The 23,855-nt window shown below is 48.8% G+C and overlaps 1 protein-coding gene and 1 pseudogene across 1 annotated transcript in view; one reads left to right on the top strand and one right to left on the bottom strand.

The window, feature by feature from the left end:
- LOC147666376 (5'-3' DNA helicase ZGRF1-like) overlaps positions 1–23,855 on the bottom strand; it is a gene marked incomplete at its 3' end in the record, with an annotated part of 444,183 nt that overhangs the window by 222,946 nt on the left and 197,382 nt on the right. The window contains exon 8 of the mRNA XM_086949098.1: positions 1,615–1,692. Within this exon, the coding sequence (XP_086805224.1) occupies positions 1,615–1,692 (78 nt within the window). The remainder of the gene's footprint in view (positions 1–1,614; positions 1,693–23,855) is intronic.
- Positions 2,659–4,392, top strand: LOC147666377 (18S ribosomal RNA; annotated as a pseudogene).

The raw sequence follows: 23,855 nt of genomic DNA, 5'->3' as shown, positions 1-23,855 counted from the left end.
CGCGAGGGGGTTTGGGTGCCGTGGTGGTGATGAAGGTAGAATGGACGCAGTGGTGGTCCATCCAGGGTGGCTGGGTGGTGTGGCTGAAGCGGAAGTTCGTCCATCCCGCGAAGACTGGGTTGAGGGTGTGTCTGGCTATGTGAGTGGGTGTGTTGACCAGCTGCTTCAATCCTATGTTGGCGAGGAGAGTGGTGGAGTCGGGGCGTCATCGTTGTCGAGGTGGAAATTCAGGTCCCTGAGTAGGATATAGTCCGTGGAGGTGATGGCGTGGGATGCGGCGAGCTCTGGGATGGTACTTGCGAACTGGAAGCGGGGTCCTGGTGGTGTGTACATGAGGGTGCCATGTAGCGTGGTCCTGGGGCTGGTCTGGATTTGGAAGTGGAGGTGTTCTGTGTTGGAGTTGGGGTCACTCTTGCTGGATTTGGAGTGTCGGAGGGGGGTTTTGTGTGCAATGGCGAATCCTCCTCCAGGGCGGTGGGGGCGGTCCTTTCTCTGGATCTTGTAGTCGTCAGGAATGGCAGCGGTGATGTCGGGGCAGGAGGTGGCGTTAGTCCATGATTCCGCGAGGAAGGTGACGTCGGACGAGAGGGTGTCAATCAGGTCCCAGATCTCTAGGGCGTGTCGGGGCAGGGAGCACACATTGAGGAGTATGCAAGTCCGGTTTCTGGAAGTGCGAGCATCCGATGGATCCAATGTAGACTGAAAATGGCAAAGTAAGATTAAAACCATACTTAGTCTTACAAAATTGAAAAAATGCACTTATCCCTCTGGTAATGTCTGGAAAAATGTATAAATAATTATTATAGCAAAGGTAAATCGGTGCCGTGCTATTAGTGGCCAGTCTTTTTGTTATTACAGAAGTGTCTAAAAGTGATGTGTTTGAGCAGTGTAAATGCTCAGTACTCAACAGCAAGGTCAAGAAGTCCACTTGTTGACAAAGGATGGCATATTTGGCAGACCATGGACATGGATTTGTAACCCTGGCCTTGATTTGGACACGGTAATGATGGCACATCTTGCATAATGCTGTTGAAAGTAAAGTTTAACTAGTGAGACGTGGTTCTCAAAGTTGACCGACACTAGCATGGGTGGAGTAAACACTTACTAATACTTGAGAAGATGGCTCTAAGACAAACAAGAAGGAATGGACAGAAATATTTTATTCTGTCTTGACCACAGGCAAGCACTCTTGGGAGCATTCAATTCCATGTTTTAATGCTCATCTAAGGCTAACCATTTGCAAATCAGTCTTGGCTTCTTCCTCTCTTCCCCAAAAAATAAGCAATCCAGCCAAATGGCCACAGCCCCATGCTGAAAAGCACAAACAATATGTTACAACACCAGTTGTGTATAGGAAATGGAATCCAGTACCTAAAGCAAGGGCAAGGACAATCCACTGTGCCAACTTTGTATCTTATGCACTTTGTACAACCAGGGCTCTGGCAGAAGGCATGTTGAGGGCTTCCCTTAGTGAATAGGACCCCAAGAAATTGAAATGCAACCAATCACTGGGACAGTTCTTTCAGGCCATAAAATATACTCTATATTGCATTTATGAGAACACACTGTGAATGTATCAGTCAATAAAAATAAATTAGCCTCTAAACCGCTTACCTGAAGATGTTTTGAAGATTTGGCAAGGGAAGTAAATGCTTCATGCTCTTTTTCTTCTATTACGATGAACTTCCGTTTCTATGGGAAAAAACTACTTTAAGTTGTATCCAAATTAAATATTATATAAATAACATGTAAGGAGATCGATACGCTTCTAACCCTTTACAGAACTCTGAACATAACAACTGTGTAATAATTTACAATTTCTAGTATTTTTATGAAATATAGACTTCTTTTATGGAATTGTATAGATTGCTGGGAATTTGCAATAACAGTGCCACTTTTCTCCACTCTATAACCAAAAGATAGGACTTGCCAACTGTGGGCTCTTTGATGTCTGTGCACTTTGTTTAGAGTTTACTCTTTAAAGATATCTGAGTACAGAGTAGACTAGTATATGTAGTTTTCGTTCTAAAATCTGCCTAAATAAGTATGTCATTTCAAACTAAAACACCCATCGTCTTACAAAGTGTGCTTCTAACGTTGACCTGCATCGCCTACACTCATAAATACCAAAGAAGGTAAGGTGCAGTGTTTGAAATTAATCTAAGCCGGTGTCTTATGACAACGCTGCAGCTGCAGAGTGGGAGATAAACAAGAGTTCTGCTGTACCAATCAATAAGTATCTGGAGGCATCAGTGACATGAAAGATGAACAAATATTGATACCCTGACAAGAAAAATTAATGGTGTTTACAATCCTTTCTTTCTCTCTCACTCAATCGCCTTCCCGCTGTAAGATAGGTTCACATTTTTTAGACATGTTTCTCCACCCAGCGCATTTCAACAGCAGCTTGGAACGACTGTTACCTGAGGTGTCCCAGCTGCCCAGACCAGTGCCCGTATCTGGCTTAGGTTGCACCTCACCCCACCTGTCCCTTGTGTCGTTGTGGAGCAGGCTGGGCTCACCAGAGCTTTTTTGACTGCCCTGTCCCATCCCCAGCCCTCTGAAGGAAAGCATGTGCTCCCACAGCAGGATTTCGAGGGATGCAAAGATTGGTCCGGGGAGGGCAGAAAGTTCTTCCTCTTGTCCAGCAGGTGCTGTTACCTGGTTGATCCTGCCAGTAGTATATGTCTGTCTCCAGTATTAAGCCATGCATATTTAAGTACACACGGCCGGTACAGTGAAACTAAGAATGGCTAATTAAATCAGCTATGTTTGCTTTCATCGTCAATCTGTTACTTGCATAACTGTGGTAATTCAACTAATACATGCAGATGAGTGCTGACCTCCCGGGATCTCTGTATTTATCAAGCCAAGACCAATTTGGGCTCGCCTGTCTGCTTTGGTGACTGTAGATAACCTTAAGCTGATCGCATGTTCCTGTGACAGTGATTATTTATTCAGATTTCTGACCTATCGACTTTCTATGGTACTTTCTGAGCCTACCATGGTGCCCATGGGTAACATGAAATAAGGGTTCAAGCTAGAGTATCAAAAACAGCGACCACATTCAAGGAAGCCAGTAAGTGTGCAAATTAGGCACTCGCGACTCTGGGAGGTAGTGACGAAAAATAACAATACAAGACTTGTTCAAATGACTACACTTTAAACCCTTTAATGAGGATCTATGGTGGATAAGTCTGGTGCCAGCAGCCACTGTATTCCTGCTCCAAAAGAATATAATAAAGGTGCTGCAGTTTAAAAGCTCATATTTGGATCATGAGATCGAGCTGGCGGTCCACTGCGAGCCGAGCTACCACCTGCCCCAGCTCCTGCCTCTCGCCACCCCCCTGATGATGTTGAATGTCCTAGGTGTCCAAAAGAACTCACATTGAAAAACTGAGAGAGTTCATTGTAGGTTGTTCACCTAAATACTTCAGCTAGGAATAGTGCAATAGGACTCGGATTCTATGTTGCTGATTTCCAGTACTGGGGCCATGATTAAAAGGGAAGGTCGGAGAAATTTGTATTGTGCCACTTTAGGTGAAATTCCTGGACGAGAGCAAGACGAACCAAAGCGAAAGCATTTGTCAAGAATTATTTAATTAATCAATACCGAAAGACCGAGGTACGAAGATGATCAGCTACTGTAGGAGTTCCGACCATAAATGAGTCTAGTGATCCAGTGGTGTTATTTCCATGACCCATCTAGCAGCTTCCAGGAAACCAAAGTACTTGGGTTCTGGGGAAATATGGTTGGAAAGCTGAAGCTTAAAGCAAGTGACAGAAGGACACCACCAGGAGTGGAGCGTGATACTTAATTTCACTAAACACAGGAAACCTCACCTGGCCAGAACACAGAAAGCATTGACAGATTTATAGCTCTTTCTCAATTCTGTGGGTGGTGGTGCATGGCTGTTCTTAGTTTTTGGAGTGATTTGTCTGGTTAATTCCATTAACCAACAATAGTCCTTCAAGCTAACTACTTACACAACCCCCAGTGGTCAGTGTACAACTTCTTAGCGGAACAAGTGATGTAACCACATGAGATAAATTAGTAACGGGTCTGTGATACCTTTAGATATCTGAGGCTTCATGCATGCTACACTGAACAAATCAGTTTGCATCTACCCTTAGCTGACAGGTGTGGGTAACCTGTTGAACTCTGCTTGTGAAAGGTATTCTAATTATTTCCCATGAAAGAGAAATTCTTGCTCTTTGTACACACATGCCCGTAGCTACTACCAACAGTTGGTTTAGTAAGGTCTTTTGATTGGCCTTTTGGGGTCGGCAACGCCCATGGCAGAGCACGAAAAAGACAATCGAACTTGACTATCTAGAAGATGTAAAAGTCGTGATAAGGTTTCTGATAGTGAACTGGTGGAATGACCATTGACAACAGAGCAGTCCAAGCGACTGATGGTGCTGGTCCAAACTCTCGGCCATCTCCTGGATGGACATAACCGCAGATTCTGGTCTTTCCTTTATGTGCTGGTTGGTGGAGCGGTTGGGCGAGGACCGGCACAGAACCGCCTCCTCAACCACAGGATGACCTGACGGACAATCAAGGGACCTGAGTGAGTGAAGCCGGCCCCTCTGGGAGGGGCACGATGCAATAGACAGTCCTCTCAAGATAGAATCCACGCACACCAATCATAACCCTGTGGGAACCAAATCAGTATTTCCCTGGGATGGGACCCCCTAATAGGCCCTGCTGCCTGGTACCTCCCATGCCTGATCTCTGCCTACTCGTGTTTTAAGCAACCGAGAAAAGTCCTGTCTTGGGCAACAGAGCAGCCTGGATGAGAAGAAGTCGGGACTACGAGGGAACCCTAGGTGCTCTCAGCGGAGATTTTGTGCTCCTCTAGGCCAGTACAAACTGCTTTTAAGGGGCATGAGGGGTAGTCACACATTGCCATTCGGATACCCACGTGTGCACCACCAGGGGGTAGCAGGCGAGTTGCACTGATGGTACAGGGGAACCCGGCTCTTCTCCCTTCAGTGCCCCTTGCCAGGGCAGAAGAACCCCAGACAGAAGGCATGGCTCAGGGATACTGCCTAAGCTGGAGACTCTCGAAGAGCAGGGATTGCGTCCTGGCTCCCGCCTGTCCAAATGGGTGGCAGAGAGTTGACGTGTACATAAAGCGACCCTTCCTCGTTGCCAGGTACCTGGTGGCCTGGTTCTATGTGGCTAGGCTAGGGTGTGAAGACTTGTGGGGTCCTGTCTTGGTGGGATGGCGGTGGATCTGCCTACCTCCGCTTCTGTGGGAGCCGCTAACTCACCCGCCCGCTAAAGCAGTGGTGTGGGACTCCTGGGCATAGCATCTGAAAACACTCTTTAAATCGGGGCAGATCTCCTCAGAGAAAACACAGGACAGAAGCAGGTACAGATGTGCACTTTGTGAATTGCCTTTTGTAATAAACAGGTAGTGCTATTGTAGAACGACTTTACATAGTAGAAAATGCAGTTTGTGAATTAAGCCCACAGTCGTTGGGCAAATAGTACTCAAACTATTCTGGTTACTTTTATGCCCCAACTGAGCACTATTGTGGCAATCTTGACCTCGAATCTATAATCTTTTTGGGTATGAGTCTGAGAACAATGATGTCTCCAGTTCACTCTAACGATTTGGCACGTTAGCCACCAATTTCTGTATAATACTCCGTTTCTGCTTACTCTAGAGCAGTTTCTAAAACTACTTTGTTCCAAAATGACTGAGACAAGCACCTCTGGTGACACACCATTGATCCCTATACTGATAAAAGATGATCGGAAGTTACAGAAGTATTAACATAGCCAGTAGCACTTTTGCTCTCGCAGACCCAACAAAGAGTTTGAGACTAGTCAACAGGGCCACACTTGATGATGCTGACAAGGAGCAATCCACCAGAAAATAAACCGCGGTGTTTTCTAAGAAAACCATGCACCATTTTTTGAAACTCTACTGAACTTTTACAGGCTAAGAAATGACTTGACTGGGATTAAACAGTCTCTGCAAGTCACATAAAGAATTCCACAAACAAACTCTAACTCCACAGAGGGACATGTCATATAAGAGGAACTTGACCTTTCAAAGACACACTCCAAAGCCACTTCATGGCTTGTGTAGGGGGCCACAATGTATATTTTTTGTCATGCTTTGTGGGTGAAAGTTGGCTAAAACTAAAAGCATTTTATCTCAACCCACCCTCCCCCCAGTATTGACAAGAATTAGAACCCGAGTTTGAAAAGATTATTCACGTTTTCACTCCAGACCTTAGGTGGGCAGTTATTCAGTAGAATACAATCATAGCTATCTATTGCCTCCATGTCTGGGAAAGAAATGGCATGTGCTGCTCTTCCTCCCTATACATTTCACACCTGTTACAATAGTAATGTCCCTTATCCAGGGCCACTGGAATTATGCAATTCTGTATCTATTCCGTACAATTATGAATTTGCTGCATTTGACACATAATACACCTTCTGCTGAATAATCTGCAGATTTTTCAACAACAAAAAATGGTTTCTATCTTCTAGTGCGTGCAAACAAGGTTAACTTGTCATACAGTTGCTTATTTTATTTTTTTCGTTCTTCAAACGGTACTAAGAAGGTGAAAACATTGCCCAGACAGTATTAGCATGTGTAAACATGACGTATAATGAAGTAATACTAGCAAATGGCGAATTATACAACATAATTTGCTCTTTCTTGCCCCACAGTTTAGCCAAGCCTGCCACATCATTTGTTGCTCCCTTGCCACATAATTCCAGTGACCCTGCCTATCTACTTGCACAAAGACAGTCGGCACATTTATCATCAGCCACTTCATACTAGTCAGCCAACACTGCCTAATGTTTCTTCTTTTCTTCTTTGCCAAAAAGTGTGGAGACATGTTACTGGTGTATGCCACACTTTCAGCCACAGCCTAGACGCTGAGAAAGGAGTCTGTATAAAGTACCAGTTTAAAGACTCTGCTTTGTCCTCTATCTGAGATGAGCCCCTCACTCAAGTAAGGTTTGAGGAAGCAGAGACGATGTGAAGATTTTCCTGCATGAATACCCCTTGTTCTGCGCACTGATGGCATAACAGGAGTTAGTTAGGGTGCTAGAGAATATGTCCTTAGCGGATAAATTCACTTGTACTTGTCAAGGTGAAAGTGACCGCTCTTGGCTCTACCTGGGGGAACTTCACTCTGTGTTGGGACAGGATTCAGGAAGGGCGTTTCAGGACTTTAATTCGAGACATTGTCTACCTGAGATTTGACCTTTGAACTAAAAAGTTTCCAGCACAGTCAAACAAGCAGGCCAGCAAAAAAGAAGTGAACGGCCCCTTGTTTGTTTCTATGTTATCAGGACTGGTGCCCCATGCATTGAATTAATAGAGGCATCGTTTCTTTTTCTTGTATATGGTGTTTTTGTAAATATGTCTCACTTATACTGTTTGTAAAATGTGCGTTTGCAGTATCGTACTCCATGTGAATTTTGCTATTTGAGTATTCTTGACGTTTGGACAGATGTAAATGTTTTTTCAAAAAATCATGAAATAAGTAAAAATCACTAAATGAAAAGTGTGCCTGCTTAGGATTTTTTTGGCTAAGTGAGGTATAATTGCATTCTAAATAATCTAACTGGCTATCTGTTTTGTTGTTCTACATTAGAGTGGTCTAGGCCAGTTAGCACACGGACCCAAGCCTTTTTTGGTTTCACTGGGGGAACTTCACAGCACTATCCAAAGTCACAAATCTTCTTCATACCTACATTTTATATATAAGCGTTGTTATAATTGATCATAAGACAGTGCCAAAGACCATACCCTTCAGTCTAAATGTAACACCGGGGATCCTCACAAAGGAGCCATCTGCTGTGGCAGCCAATGTCAGAAAATCTATGTGTATGCATATCAAAAGGATTAACTGCCTGAGAGCCAACACAACTTCTCCTACTTAGGGGCATTCATTCACTCATGTTATCATTACCCATGCAGGTTCTGGCTCGCAATCGCTCCAGCACAAGGTAACTGCATGACACTGTAGTACCAACTGCCTGTCTTACAAGTTCTAGATAAACATATCAAGGAGTGGTCTGTGAGAAGCACTAGTAGTTATCCAATCACTACTTTCTCCTTCCTTTCTCCTTTGACCTAAGAGCATCACATTGAGCAGCAGCAGCTGTGGAAATAAACCATACCCCGTCCACCACTTCTTGCTATGCCAAGCTATATACCTCATTATACCAGGAGTACTGCTGCAGCTGAGATCAGTTAAGATCATTAGGATAGGCTTTCAGATAACAAGGCCATGGTCCTTTTGATCTCTCACCGGCTCCATCGGTTCCTCACTGGTGGTCACCTGTTCCCAATCTTTGAGAAGGCAGTCAGTTTCCGCAATAGTGGGCTAGGAGTGGGCTAGTCAAAGTTCATGTGGCGAGCCGACTGTAGCATTGCATCCATTAGTGCGTTACAGAATAAGAAAGACGTACAAGACAATATCTAAAGCCATCACCTTGGCATGGAAGGCATTTATCCTTTTTGTAAAGGAAAAAGTGGTGTTATGGTGCACACAGGAAACAGGACACCGCTGTATTAGATGGAGACTACCAGTGTGTTACACCTCCCTGGTATTTGCAGTCAAATTCCATCTCCTCAAATTAGTAGCATATCCAAAAACATCGCAGTACAATTGCATACTGAGAAGGTACAAAATGTACATGATGAGTGTTTTAGCTATTACCTTCACATTTTTCGTCACTTGGAAGTAAACCCGCTATTAGTAAACACCATTTTTTAGTCCCAGTGCCTTCAGCAGATATTTCTGAGACCAACAAGGATTCAACATGCTACAATGCACATCATTAATGTTTAAAAGGTTAAGGCTGCTTGTGCAATACCTTAATGATTGATCAGAATTCCTATATGCTTTCCCTCTAAAACACTGCGAAAACCCATTTAAACTTTGAAAGCACCAGTATGGCTGCATCAAATTTGGGCTGCATGTTCCCTTCTACTTCCTCTCAAAAACATTCCTGTGCTTCTATTGCTCCTGGAAAGAATTGCCACAGAAATTGGTGCAGGTCAATAGTAAGGGGGGAAATGATTTTGCAGAATCAATTTACGTCCATTAGCAATTATCTAGCACAATGTAGAGGTCCTCGAAGTTGCTGTGAAGGCCGCCATGAGATCTCGATGCATGAGTGAAGGGCGGAAATCATTGCTGACTAATATCGAAAGAAATCCGCACTCTTACTTGCTCATCTGCTACTTCCATGTTCTTCATGTTTTCCAGATGAATGACTATGTAAGAATCTCAGGAATATATTTCAAATGCCATTTATCCAACGCAGAAAGGAATTAATCAGGAGAGATGAAAATGTTATTTTAGTGGTCAGCTTTGTTAAATCAATCAATCAATCAATCAGGGATTTGTAAAGCGCACTATTCACCTGTGAGGGTCTCACAGTGGGGGAACATCTGATGTTGAGCGGGAGTTTGTTCAAGGTCTCTTCCACCCGTTCTGGCTCTGAGTATGTGCAGGGTTTCGGGGACGTCAGCAGAGCAGAGGTTTCTCTTGGGTGCGTGGAAGGATACTCGTTCGTTGAGGTGTTGGGGTCCGGTGTTGTGGAGGGATTTGTAGGCATGAGTGAGTAGCTTGAAGGTTACTCTCTTCTCAACAGGGAGCTAGCGGAGTTGTCGTAGGTGCTAGGTGATGTGTTCATGTCGTTGGATGCCGAGGACGAGCCTGGCGGCGGTGTTCTGGTCTGGAGTTTCCGGAGCAGGGATTTGTTGATTACAGCGTAGAGGGTGTTTCCGTAGTCCAGTCTGCTGGTTACGTGCATGTGGGTGGCGGTCTTTCTGGATTCGGCGGAGATCCACTTGAAGGTCTTGCGGAGGGTGTTGTAGCACAAGGAGGGGACGGCATTGGTCGGTCGGGTCATGGGGGAGTAGAGTATGATGCCGAGGTTGCGGGAATAGTCTGTGGGAGTAGGGGGGCTCCCTAGGGCAGAGGGCCACCAGGTGTTGTCCCATGCTGAGGGGGTGAGGCAGAGGACAAGGACTACTGTCTTTGCCAAGTTGAGCTTCAGACAGCTGCTGCTCATTCAGGAAGTGATGTCTTTCATTCCTTCCTGGAAGCGGAGTCTGGTGATGTCGGGCTGCCTCGAGAGGGAGAGGATGAGCTGGGTGTTGTCGGCATAGGAGACTATGCTGAGCCCATGTTTTCGGACGAGGGCGACGAGGGGGGCCTTGTAGATGTTGAAGAGCATGGGGCTGAGCGAAGATCCTTGGGGTACACCGCATTTGATCTCTGTGGGTTCGGAGAGGGCAGGCAGGAGTCTGATTCTTTGGTTTTGGCCAGTGAGGAAAGAGCGGATCCAGTTGAGGGCAGTTCCCTGCATGCTGGCGTCGTGGAGTCTGGCAGTGAGAATGCAGTCGGAGATGGTGTCAAAGGCTGCAGAGAGGTCAAGTAAGATGAGGGCCGCCGTGTAGCCCTGGCAGAGGAGGGTGCGGATGTCATCTGTGGTGGCGAGGAGGGCGGTCTCAGTGCTGTGGTTGCTGCGGAATCAAGATTGGGAAGAGTCGAGGGTGGAGTTGGCTTCAATGAAGCTCGTGAGTTGGCTGATGACTATCTTCTCTGTGACTTTAGCCGCGAAGGGGAGGAGAGAGATGGGTTTGTAGTTTTTTAGGTCATTAGGGTCTGCGGAGCGCTTCTTGAGGAGGGGCTTGTACAATTCTCGCCCCTTTAAAATTAACAGTGGTGCAGTGCTCCCGACCTGGACAAGCCGGAAAACATGACCTTGTTGTGGAGTGCGTCTTCATGCAGTGTATAAAACTTTGCAAGATGTTTTCCGCCTTGTCCAGGTAGGGAAGACTGCACAACCGTGAATTTTAAAGGGGCCGCACAGGTCCAGAAGTGCCCAAACCTGCCATGCGGGACAACAGGTCTTAATAAAATAAACTGCCTCTGGTTACCCGGAAACCCACTGGAGGCTATTTTGCATTTACAAAGAGTGTGTCACAGCGCAGAACCCGCTGAAGGGCAAGAATTGTACAAAGGACACTACAGGTCCCAGCCTGCACCAACAATGGAACTTACTAGAAAGGCCCACCAAAGGGCAATAGATTTGAAGTAACATGAGTGTCTTTTGTTTCTTTGCATGTGCGCCAACAGCCTGTGATCGAGGCAGCTACGAAAGGCGTTAGGCAACTCACTATCTGGATGCCAGTTTGCCTCCATGCAGTGTATAAATACATCCTAATGAGCCCTAAGGCAGGCTGTTGCAGGCTAGTAGCCACATTGGCAAGTACAGAGTCACACACTGACAACTCAGCAGTGCTAACTTCTGAATGGGAATCCTATGTACGGTACTTCAAGATATTAAAATAATCATTGCACTAAACTCGGCGTATTGCCCAAGTCGAACTTAATGCAACTTATGCCAAAATGTCAATTTTAGAAAGGTGCCACTTTGTTGTCCAAAAGCTTCCAGTGACCGATTACGGTTGCACGCAAGCAGCAGTGCGCAAGAAAGGGTGACATACCCTGAAACCGGTCCTGGGATGCTTGTTTCCGGTCTAGGGAGGACCTGGCCTGGCAGTTCGATCTGGAATGTTCCCATGGGGCACAGGGTCAAGACTGATTTGCATATGGCTGGGTCCAAACTGAGGTGACGTAGTGGGCAAAAGAACGGTGGATTTAACCCAGATCTTTTGACTGGGGAGAATGTTTGCATTGTCAGCATTCCGTCCATTATTTGTTTGCTGTAACACAAGAAAATCTTATGGCCTCCTGGAGAGAGGTATGAACGACTCTAAAGGAGGAACACAAAGTCTCTGCCAATGCAAAAGGGGTTTACAAAAAGGGGGTGGTGATGAACAGAGTGTCTGAGTTAAACAGACCACTCTTACCCAGTCCAAAGATCAGGGCTTGATCCATCACCGTTATTTATCTCACTGCCCCATCCCAGTTCAGAACCTGGCTATATGCAAATCAGTCTGTCCCTGGCCCAGTGCATCATGGGAACAGGGCAGACTAAACTACCAAGCCAATTCTTCACCAGAAAGGAGACAAGCTACCGGGGACCGGTTTCTGGCATTTCAGCCTTCTTCGGCCCGGCTTGCTTGAATCCTGATGGAGCAGTGAGAAAGGGACTCATGTCTGAGTATACCCTGCCACACCTATAGTGTAAGGGGTGACCTTCTCTTGGCAGGTAGGCCAATCAGGGTGTGAACCCAAAAAGTGAGCTTCAAAGGGGAAGCTGCCTTTGATGGGCAAATGGTAGTCACACACTAGAGGGTGTCTCTTTTGTGTTAGATGATTGGCTGGCATCTCAGACAGAGAGGAAGAAGCTGTTGCCAAATCGATTTTTCCGTGGGCGTGTTGCCCCCAAGTAGCCACACCTATACCCTGGGATAGCTAGATGCCACAATTCACAGGAGGTTGTCATCAGACAGGAGAGACCTGGTAACCTGATTGGCTAGTTAGCTGCCTCAGTCCACTGAGCTCGCAGTGGGAACAACAAAAGGCACCGACACCCAGATCGCAGATTACGTCTTTACTGGAGAAGAGACCAAAGAAGGTCTGAACGCTGTTCGCTGGATCAAGCAAAAGAGAGGCTGCACCAAAGATTGGATTGCACCTGCTGCACATTGGGCTAGCAAGGGCAGGACTATGCCTGTGGGGTCCCGCTCGAGAAAAAGACGCCCAACCCCCCCCCGACTGTGAAGTTGATTTCAAGAGTCAGCTGGCTAACCATCTGTTACAGCCACATGTCCATAAAAGCTGAAAAAGCCTGTCTTGACGAGTTTGTCGACAAAAATGCCTGATAGCTACTGACCACTGAATTGCAGCCTGAGAGACCAAGTTCCAATCCTCAAAAGCTGGACCCAAATATACTGGGTAAGTCATGGAGTGCAGTTTGGTTGCCCCACAAGGACGTTACACTGGTTTAACTGTAACCGGAGTCTAACAGATCACTGGCAACTGGTTTTTAGTTGGGCTTCAAACGGACTTTGAGGGACCATTGTGGACACCGTCACCCTACAGTGTTCGTGGATCAAGGGGTGGCCCCAGGCAGACACCCAACACTAAGCTCAATGCCCTCAAATCCTTGAGCATCTTTAGCATCCTGCCTCTCCTGTATCAGGACCACTCCATTGATTCCTAAGACAGTTTAACAATAGACCCTTGAACTGGACAGGAGACTGCTTTAACCTTGAGGTAACTGTTCAACTGGACCTTATTGGTCCCTGTAACTGGCTTCCTGCTAGAGTTGTTCTCCCCACCAGTGCATCTCCACATATTATTTTGCCAGAAGTAGTAGCAACGCCGCTGGCCGGCAGTATTTTCTCAGGACAGTCTCCACATAGCCCAATAAGCAGACAACAAGATCTGGCAGGATTGGTGCCCCTATAATATCCCACAGTGTGACGCATACCTCAGACCAGAAATTTGCTACTTTAGGATAGGTCCAAGCTAGATGTAGAAAAGTGGCGTCTGAGCTGTGGCACCGCGCACAATGCGGGTTATCCGTCAGCCTGATTTTATGTAGCTGTGTTGGTGTTCTAGAAGTCCTATGTAAATAGTTAAAGTGTATCAGACATAGTCTGTGGATGGGTGAACGCTGGTCAATTTGGACACAACAGTAAATTCATTTGCGATTCCGTTATCTCAGAGCTCAAGTCCTCCACCCAAGCCATCCTAGCCTTCGTGGTGTCAGTAGTAGAGATGGACTGTGTTAGTGTGTAGAGGTGCATTATAAGTTTACACCGTGAGGCACTTGCGTACATGTATTCCAGCGCCTTAAAAGTGGAGGGAGGGCCTTGGAAGGACTCATGTCTTGTGCTGCAAGCGGAGCGGATTTGATAATATAATAATATTTCCGACGGTGACTGCGTTTCTGAGTCGGAGTTTGGCAGGCTGGAGATGAAGTCGTCATCGCGATACAAATCAGCAAATACTTTGACACCGTGTACATTTGCATGTATGGCCGCTTCTTTATCTTGTAAGGGAGGGAATATAGGGTTAGCTACTAAAGGAGCAGTAGGCGCATATGTTGTAGGAAGGCCAGCTCGTCTGTGGAGGCCGTTAGATGCACAACGCACACATTCCACTGTGCTAATTTCTGTTTCGGGGGGTGTATACTTCTGGACCACCGCCGTTTTTAGTGGCCACAATGACACTGATCATGCTCTATCGCCAGATGTGGCTGAAAAGGGGCTGGATGCAGCCAGTGGTGTATAAATTGTGCATGAGCGCACAGCGCGCATAGTTGCATATCCGGAGCATCCAGCCCTTCGTGACTGGCAGTGCAAGCTCTTCATATGACACTGGCTGGTGCCCTGCCCATGTGAGTGTGATCAGATTGACCTCAAACGTTGAAAACATTGTGTAGTTAGCAGGAGAGGAATATTCACAATTAGGTACAAGAACTTTGTAAGTACCACCATTTTTGCAACTGCTGTGCGGCCAGTGAGTGAGAGAGGCAGTTTGATCCAAAGTGGGATGTGGGTCTTCAAGCACTGCATGGCGCGCCCATAATTCTCTCTCCATAGGTTGTCTGGGTCTTTACTCAGCCATATGCCTAGGTATTTGACTGGTTCATCCTCCCATTTCAGCTAGTATTCGCCTTCATGGGGCGCAGCTGAGTCCGTAAGTGGGCATAAAATCGACTTGGACCAATTTATCTAGACCCCAGAGAATCCACCATATCGGATCACCTCTCGTATTACTGGTTCTAAATTTGTGTCTGGGTTTTTAACGTAGAGCACCACATCACGGCATACATGGAAACAATTAGGCCGTGAATTGTGAAGCCAATACCTTGTTCTGCGTGCTGCTGTCTTAGCCTAGCCACAAGTGGCTCCATCGCTATTGCGAATGAAATCGGAGAGAGGGGGCAGCCCTGTTGAGTGCCACGGGTAATGCTTATGGGCTCTGAGATGCCTCCATTTATTCTGATGTGCCGTAGGCAGAGTGTACAAGAGTTGAATTTTCAGGATGAAATTGTGGCTCAGACCCAGCCGTCGTAGCAGAGGAAAGAGAAAATGACAATCTAATGTGTCAAAAGCTTTAGTGACATCCAGTAGGGCGGCCACCACCGGGAGATCTGGGTGTATGTGGTGCATGATAGCGAAAATAGTATGGAAATTGTGAGAAGTCGTTCGACCGGGGATTAAGCCCAATTGATCCGGCCGTACAATCAATGGAAGGAGGGGCAGCAAGCGGTTTGCCAAGGCTCGCATATATTTTATTATCTAAGTTTATTAAGGAAAGTGGGTAATATGAGTCGCAAAGGTCTGTGGGTTTGTCTGGTTTAAGAATGGTCACTAATATTGCCTCTCTTAACAAGGAGGGGGGGGGGGTTTCCCCAATGTTAATGATTCATCATATATTTCAATGAGATGTGGGTTTAAAAATGGGGCATATTCTTTGTAAAAGGTTGGTGTTAGCCCATCAAGGCCCGGGGCTTTGTCAGCCAGCATTGGTAGCGATTGCCTGCGCTCTCTTCCGGTGTGATCGGCGAGTCTAAATACTCTCTGTGACTTAAGTAGAGCTATAGAAGCTGAATGGGGTCAAAAAAGTCACACAGTGTCTCCGGTTCTCTATCTAGGCCGGTGGTGTATAACCTAGCACAGAGGTTGACATTACTTCCGGTGGTTGTGATGGCGAAAAGATTAGCAGGGTATCGGCATCCCTTAATTCCGACACATATGTGGTGGCATGGGACTTACGTAGTAAGTCGGCTAATGTCTTACCCGGACGATCTCCCTTCCCATATTTCAAAGCCCTTGTCTTTTTACAGACATAGTGAGTTTCTCACGCTGCCTCTTCTTTAAGGTATGAGAGTTTCTCTCTGATGCCCGTTAGTATGGCAGGGTAGGGCCCAGTAACATTCTCCCTCTAATACCTGAATTTCCTCTTCAAGTTTACCTAGTGTGCCACGTAGCGCCTGCAAACGCCTGGCCTGCTTCTCAATGCAGGTTCTGAGGATCACCACTTTAAACGCCTCCCACAGCATGGAGGGCGATTCGACGGTCCCTACGTTGTGCGCAAAATACTCTGTGATCACTGCGTGGATCTCCTCTCTGAAGGCAGCATCCCGTTAAGCATTTCATCAGTGAACAGTCTGGGGGACCTGCAGCATTAGGAGTACTGGGGGTGATAGAGGAGCATGTTTGAGAGGTACGCAGAGCGAGTTGTACAAGCAAGCGAATCCTTTGAAACAATCCAGTAGTCTAACCGTGACCATGTGTTGTGGTACGAGGAGGCACATGCCTTCTCGTGTGTTCGGGTGAGTATGTCGCCATAAGCCTGTGAGGTAATTGTCTGTGATCAATGTATTTAGCACTCTGACATAGTGAAAATGTTGTTCGCGCATCCCAGAGCGATCTACCGTCTCCTCTAGGGCCACGTTGAAATCCCCGCCCTTTAAAAATCATTTATGACCCCAGGTTGGACAGTCACCTCCAAATGTTCCTGTGCTTAGTAATGAAAATGTATGGACCCAGGAGTGGCATGAGATAATTAGAGAAAGAAAATAACTCTGGGTGATCCAAGAGTTCAGAACAAAAAGCCTGATATAGAGTTTGGCAGATCAGAAACTCTGTCACACATGCAATGGAGTGCCTTGTCTGCCAAACCCTCGGTCACCCCGGCTCATTTAGAGATCAGCGATGAGCTGACCTTAAGGTTTCCATTGACAGAGCCCCCGTTGGCTCTGTTGACTGAAAACACCCTCCAACAGTCTGATGAAGTAGGGGTTGTCAGAAGAAGGACGTTAAGCCACCCACCCTATTTTGGAAACGTTTAGCAGTAGGAACAGGGAGTGCCCAGTGTGAAGTCTTTTTTTGATGTCCATCACCACCAGGAAAAGCCTGGCAGTGAAGAACACAAAAATTAAATACTGCTGACTGCTCTCACCACACATCCTGGGAGAAACTCCAGTGGTATGGAAATCATTAGTTTTTTATTTTTCAGAAAAGAATCCTGCTTTGGGACAGGTTTGGTGAACGGCTATCAAAACCGATGGCAGACGTCCCATAAAATCTTTCATTCAATGTACAGAGATGATCGCTGGACCAGAAGTCATCTAAATTGGACAGATGATAGTCCGTGAGGATGGCAAAGGTAACATTCGAAACTGGTCCCAGGATGCTTGTTTCCGGTCCAGGAAAGACATGGCTTGGCAGTTTAGACTGGACTGTTCCCATGAGGCACAGGGACTGATTTGCATATAACTGTTTTTGAACAGTAGTGCTTTAGTGAGTGAAAGAACAGTGACGGATTCAACCCAGATCTGTGACTGTGAGTGTCTGAAAAGTTTCAGCACTCCTACCATCATCTCCTTCTGTTTGCTTTGTTCGCCCTAAGTTGGCAGGGTATGCCCAGACGTGGGTCCCTTGCTCACTTTGCCACTGGTTCAAGCTAGCCTGTCTGATGAGGGCTGTTAGCCCGAAAACAGTCCCAGGATGCTTGTTTCCGGTCCAGGGAAGACATGGCTTGGCAGTTCGGGCTGGAACCTTCCCATGAGGCACAGGGTCAAGATGGATTTGCATATAACTGTGTCTTAATTGGGGTGGCGAAGTGAGCTAAAGAACAATGATGGATTTTACCCAGATCTCTGACTGTGGGTTAGTGTCTGAAAAGTTTCAGGGCTCCATCCATCATCTCCTTGTGTTTGCTTTGTTCGCCCTTGTAGGAAGGGGGAGGCTCTAGTTGGCGCAGTGTAACACTAGCGACAAGCAGGGACTCTCTCTTCCTCGTCAGGGCTGAGGGTTACCTTCCAGACAACCTCTGCTTACCCTCTAGGTAGTGTGGCTTAAGCAGTCGTAGGCTAATCTTTGGGGCACATAGGGTTAAACACTTGCAATATTACACCCTCACAACCAACCCACCACACAATGAGACCAAACTGTATTCTGTAAAAATATATATCTTTATATAAGTTTCAAGCAGGCTTATGAATACAGTTATCAAACTTTCAAATAGCGGTTCCAAGTTACTTAGTTCAAGTTGCCACAGTTCTTTCTAGCAATACGAGTTCTTTAGGGCCTTCCGGCCAGTTCAACAAACTTCTTGTAGAGCGGGCGGCTTCCAGGGGAGCTGTCCCACGTCGCGTTGCCTTCCCGGGGTCGCTGTTCGTTGCGGCTCTCAGCCGAGCAGGTCACGGGTCATCCGGGGCAGCGGTGCTCTGTGGCGGCAGGGTCCTTTCCTCGTCGTCCACTCCGACCCTGGAGGCGGCGGCTGTGTGGTGGCGGCAAGTGGCAGTACGGTCCCCAAGTGCAGGACGTACCCAGCCAAGTGCCGGTGCAGCTGTGCGCTCACAGCTGAGCTGTCGGGCAAGATACCGACCCAGTGGATTCTCGCAGGGCAACTGTCAGTCTTTGCAAGTGGATTGGCTGCTCGTGGCGCAGTCAACTCGAGAGCTCAGACCGGACGGGTCCTCCTTCGCTTTGCTCTCGGGCTCCCGATGCAGTTGCGGTCACGGTGTTCGGGCCAGCGGCGGCTGGACCTCACTTTGCTTTCGCTGTTGCTTGGGGCCCCGGTCACGGTGGTCAGGTGGATGTCGTTGCCTTGGAGGAGATTCCTCCGTCGGTACTGCAGCGGTACGCAGCACACCCAGTCGCTTCCTTCAGAGTGTAGCGCCCACTGGTCCTGGGGCGCTGGTCAGGGGGCAAGTTCAGCAGCAAGCCCTTGGAGATCGTTTCAACAGAGTTTGGCACAAAGTCTTGTCAAGTAAAAGTCTTCTCGCAGCCTTTCCTTTTTCCTCTCCTTCGGCAGCAAGGCACCAGACACAGGCAAGAGACAGCACCCTTCCTTGTCCTTCACGGTCCTTCTCGTCGGGCAGAGTTCCTTCTGTAGCCCAAACTGGATCTAATTTTCAAGGAGCAGGGCTCCTTCTTTTATACGGTATTTCTTTTGTTCTCCCAGGCCAGGGGGGCCTTTGCATAGCCACTTTCAGTTCTTGAGTACCCCGGTGGGTGTACTCCGGCTTCTGCTTTCAGTGTGAGGGGCAGGCGCATCAGACGCCCCACAGGAGGTGGAGCCAGCATTGTGCGGACAGGGGCCGCCAGAGTACCTTGTTGATGGGGCTTCGCCCTTCCTGGGCCAGGTGTCGGCTGAGTCATCAGTCGCTCCCCAGGAGGGTGGAGCCAGCATTGTGGTGGCAGAGCACAGCAAGATCCAGAGTCAAGAGCCACTCCTACCTCCCACTAAGGTGTAATCTGCGCATTCACCACCTGTCATCCCCCAGCCCTGTCACTCACACATCCCAGACAGTCAGATACACATACCAGCAGAGGCGGGCTGAAATGGTTAGGCAAGCAACCGCTAACTTTCTAAAAGTAGCGTTTGCAAACCCAGGATACTAAAATAAACTTGACTACAAGAAATATTTTATCATCCTGAGTTCAGGCATACTAAACACGACGCGCTACCATGCTCCTTGAGCCTGCTGGGATTATAGGGTGTAATAATTCCAGCAGCTCAGTCTGGCCTAATGGAGCAGGTAGCCTTCAATAGTGAAATACGGTTTTGGGTTGTAAGTCACTACTAGGACATGCCACACGCATCAGGGCTTGTCCTACCTTACACCTACAACGCACCCTGCCCGCAGGCCTACCATAGGGGTGACTAATATGTAGTCAAGGGAAGGTTCAGGGGCTGGCAAGTGGGTGACTTGCCCAGCTAGCGTGACAGTATGAGACCGCACGCGGGTTCTGCGGTCGCAGTTCCCAGACACATCTTTACGGCTGCTTCGGTGGGTGGCGCAACCAGCGCTGCAGGCCCACCAGCAGTATTGGCATCTACAAGCCCCGGCACTCCTAGTGCACTTTACTAGAGACTAACAGTAAATCCAATGAACCAATCATGGATACCAATCGCATGTACAATTTACAGTAGGGAGCACTTGCACTGCGGCACGGGTCAGCCGTGGCGCAGTGCCCGGAGTATCGGAAAACCAGCAAAACATCGGAGGCACATCAGCAAAAAGTGGAAGGGAAACTCACGCCAAGGTGCCAGGTCTAACATGTGTCCCCTCCAGCTGAAATGTGGGGGGAACTACCCTTCCCCAGGGAGTTCCACATCACTAAGGCGGAAAAATCTGGACAGACCGTCAGCGTTGGCGTGATCGGTGCCAGGGCGGTGTTCCACCGTAAAGTCCATACTCTGTAGAGAAATGGACCACCTCAACAGTTTCGGGTTCTCACCCCTCATTTGCATCAACCATCTGAGGGGCCTGTCGTCCGTCTGAACTCGGAAGTGAGACCCAAACAAGTAGGGTCTTAGCTTCTTCAGCGCCCAGACCACAGCAAATGCTTCACGCTCTATTGCACTCCACCTACTTTCCCGTGGAAGCAACCTCCTACTTATGAAGGCTACGGGTTGGTCAAAGCCCTCCTCAGTCATCTGTGAAAGAACAGCCCCTACACCATGCTCTGAAGCGTCTGTTTGCACTATGAATTCCTTGGAGAAATCAGGAGCCAGGAGCACGGGCGCCGTGCACATGGCAGTCTTCAGGGTGTCAAAAGCCTTCTGACAGGTGTCAGTCCAAATCACATTCCTGGGCTGCTTCTTCGAAGTCAGCTCTGTCAAGGGGGTCACAATCGTGCCATAGCCCTTGACAAACCTCCTGTAATACCCAGTGAGCCCCAGGAAGGCTCTCACTGCAGTCTGGGTCTTGGGGGGTTCCCAAGCCAGGATGGTCTCAATTTTGGGTTGCAAGGGTGCTACCTTGCCACTCCCAACTTGGTGTCCCAAGTACACCACTGAACCCTGCCCAATCTGGCACTTGCTTGCCTTGATTGTGAGGCCTGCTCTGCGCAGGGCCATCAACACTTCCCAGAGGTGTCGCAGGTGTTCTGGCCAGGTGCCACTGAACACCGCGATGTCATCCAGGTAGGCGGCACTGAACTCGTTCAGCCCAGCCAACACCTGGTTGACCAATCTCTGAAAGGTGGCAGGGGCATTCTTCATCCCAAATGGCATAACCCGGAACTGGAAATGCCCATCTGGTGTCGAGAATGCCGACCTCTCCTTTGCCCCATCGGTCAAGGCGATCTGCCAGTACCCAGACGTCAAATCAAACGTACTGAGGAACCGAGCAGCCCCCTGCCGATCAATGAGCTCATCAGCTCTGGGGATGGGGTGCGCGTCAGTCTTCGTGACTGAATTGAGTCCTCTGTATTCCACACAGAACCGTAGTTCGGGTGTGGCTCCCGGCGCAGCAGCCTTTGGGACCAAGACCACGGGGCTGGACCAAGGACTGCTGGAAGACTCAACCACCCCAAGGGCAAGCATCTTGGAGACCTCCTCCTTGATGCAGGCCCGGACCCTGTCAGTCACTCTGTAAGCCTTATGCTTCACAGGTAAGCTGTCTCCAGTGTCCACATCATGGACGCACCAATCTGTGACACTCGGAACCAGGGAGAACAGATCTGGAAACTGCCCCAGCAACTGGCGACAGTCTTCCTGTTGTTCGGGGGTCAGGGTGGGCGAGAGGTTAACTCCATCCACTGACCCATCTTTCTCACAGGCCACTAAGAGGTCAGGGAGAGGCTCCGTCTCCTCCTCCATTCCGTCATCAGTTGCCAACAACATGCCCACTTCGGACCTTCGCAAGTGGGGCTTGAGGCGGTTGACATGTAGGACCCTCAAAGGGTTCCTGGGCGTCTTCATGTCCACCAAGTATGTCACCGGGTTCTTGCGCTCCACAACCTCGAATGGGCCTGTCCACTTATCTTGAAGGGCACAGGGCTCCACTGGGGCCAGGACATACACCTCTTGTCCAGGCTGAAGCTCGACCAGAGTGGCATTCTGGTCGTACCACCGCTTCATCTCCTCCTGGCTCGCTTCCAGATTTGCCTCGGCAAGTTGTCTGAAGCGTCTGGTTTGGTTTCTGAAGGCCAGCATGTAGCTATATACATTCTGGGGAGGTTTCCTGGGAGATTGCTCCCAGCCTTCCTTTACCAAACTCAGTGGTCCTCTCACGGGGTGACCGTACAGTAGCTCAAAGGGGCTGAACCCTAGGGACTTCTGTGGTACCTCGCGATATGCAAAGAGCAGGCATGGTAAGAGGACGTCCCACTTACGCCTCATTGGACCTTCTAGGCCCATGATCATGCCTTTCAGGGTTCGGTTGAATCTTTCAACCAACCCGTTACCTTGAGGATGGTAAGGTGTGGTGAACTTGTACGTTACGCCACACTCTTGCCAAAGGGACTTCATATACTTGGATATGAAGTTGGTCCCCCTGTCGCTCACCACCTCTAGAGGGAATCCTACTCGTGAGAAAATTCCCATCAGTGCACGTCCCACCACGGGGGCCGTCACTGTCCTCAGAGGGATGGCTTCAGGGTACCGGGTGGCGTGATCCACCAAGACCAGGATGAACCTGTTGCCCATGGCTGTCTTGGGGTCCAGAGGCCCAACGATGTCAATACCCACTCGCTGGAATGGCGTACCAACCACAGGGAAGGGTTGGAGGGGAGCCTTGTTCTTCCCACCGGTCTTCCCACTTGCCTGGCAAGTCGGACAGGTTCTACAATGAGCGTCTGAGCTCTTGTGCATTTGGGGCCAGTAAAAGTGGGTGACAAGCCTGTCATAGGTCTTGTCCATCCCCAAATGTCCTGCTAAAGGCACATCGTGAGCCAGCCCCAGTAGGAAGGCTCTGAACTTCTGGGGTACCACCAGCACACGGGCTGACCCAGGTTCAGCAGCCTTAGGCTCGGAATACAGGAGGTCGTTCTCCCAGTACACATAATGTGTTTTGGCCTGAACACCATTGGCCTGGTCTGCAGCCTGCTGCCGCATACCCACGAGAGAAGGGCATTCTTTCTGCTCCTTGCAGAATTCCTCCCTGGAGGGTCCTCCTTCATGCTGCCAATGGGTCAGCTCAGGCAGGTCCCCCAGTTCGGCAATCTGTTCCCCTGTAGGCTCCAGGGCATCCCCCTCAAGGTCTGCTTCCTCCTGGACCGTGGGAACTTCAGGGACCGGTTTCCCGCGCCCCCTGCGCCTTCTCCCTAAAGCCGGTTCCTGGGCCTCTCCTTCAGGCCCCAGGACCTCTTGATCACCCCTACTGGCTGCCATTGACCGGGTGGTCACGCACGCCCAGTCAGGCAGACCCACCATCCGCAGGTGAGTCGTTTTCTCCACCTTTTCCCAAGGGGAGTGCTCCAACTCATTCCCTAGCAAACAGTCAACAGGCATGGTTTTCCTTACACAGACCTGCAGAGTACCAGAGACCCCCCCCACTCGAAGGGAACTTGAGCCATCGGACACTGACTCTCTGAATTATCAGCGTTGATAACCCTACAGTAGGCATGGGGTACAACCTGCTCTTGAGACACCAGGTGCTGCCTCACTGCAGTCACACTGGCTCCTGTGTCTCGAAGAGCCTCAGCTTCCTTGCCATTGATGATCACCACCTGCCCATATTTCTTAGTGTTAGAGGGCAGGTAGTTCGTAGGGATCATCTCACTGTCTCCTAGCGAGACTAGGGTCATGTGAACGGGATCTCCACCCCCCGGGACCATCACTTCTTCTCCTAAGTGAACACTAGTCACTTGACGGGGCGGAGCACCAGTGGGTGCGGGTTTTCCAAACAGGCGACACTTGGGGTCACTGGATATGTGCCCAGGCTCGCCACATTTGTAACAATTGAAGGGCCCCTTTGGAACAGGCTTACCTGTCGGAGCCCCATTCTGCTTTGGGGGTGGGGGAGGCTGAGAACCTTGCTGCTGGTTCCCCTGGGAACTACTTTGGGGGCCTTTTTGGAACCCTTTCTGTTTTCCCCCTTTGTCCCCCCCACTCTTCTGCTGGGGACCCTGCCCACTCTTGGCGGAGTCTCCCACTGGACCCTTGTGGACCCTGGTGCTGAGCCA

This window comes from Lissotriton vulgaris, unplaced genomic scaffold, assembly GCF_964263255.1.
Source record: "Lissotriton vulgaris unplaced genomic scaffold, aLisVul1.2 SCAFFOLD_871, whole genome shotgun sequence".
Classification (NCBI taxonomy): Eukaryota; Metazoa; Chordata; class Amphibia; order Caudata; family Salamandridae; genus Lissotriton; species Lissotriton vulgaris.
Note: the sequence above shows the minus strand (reverse complement) of the source record. Positions and strands in the feature narration are given on the sequence as shown.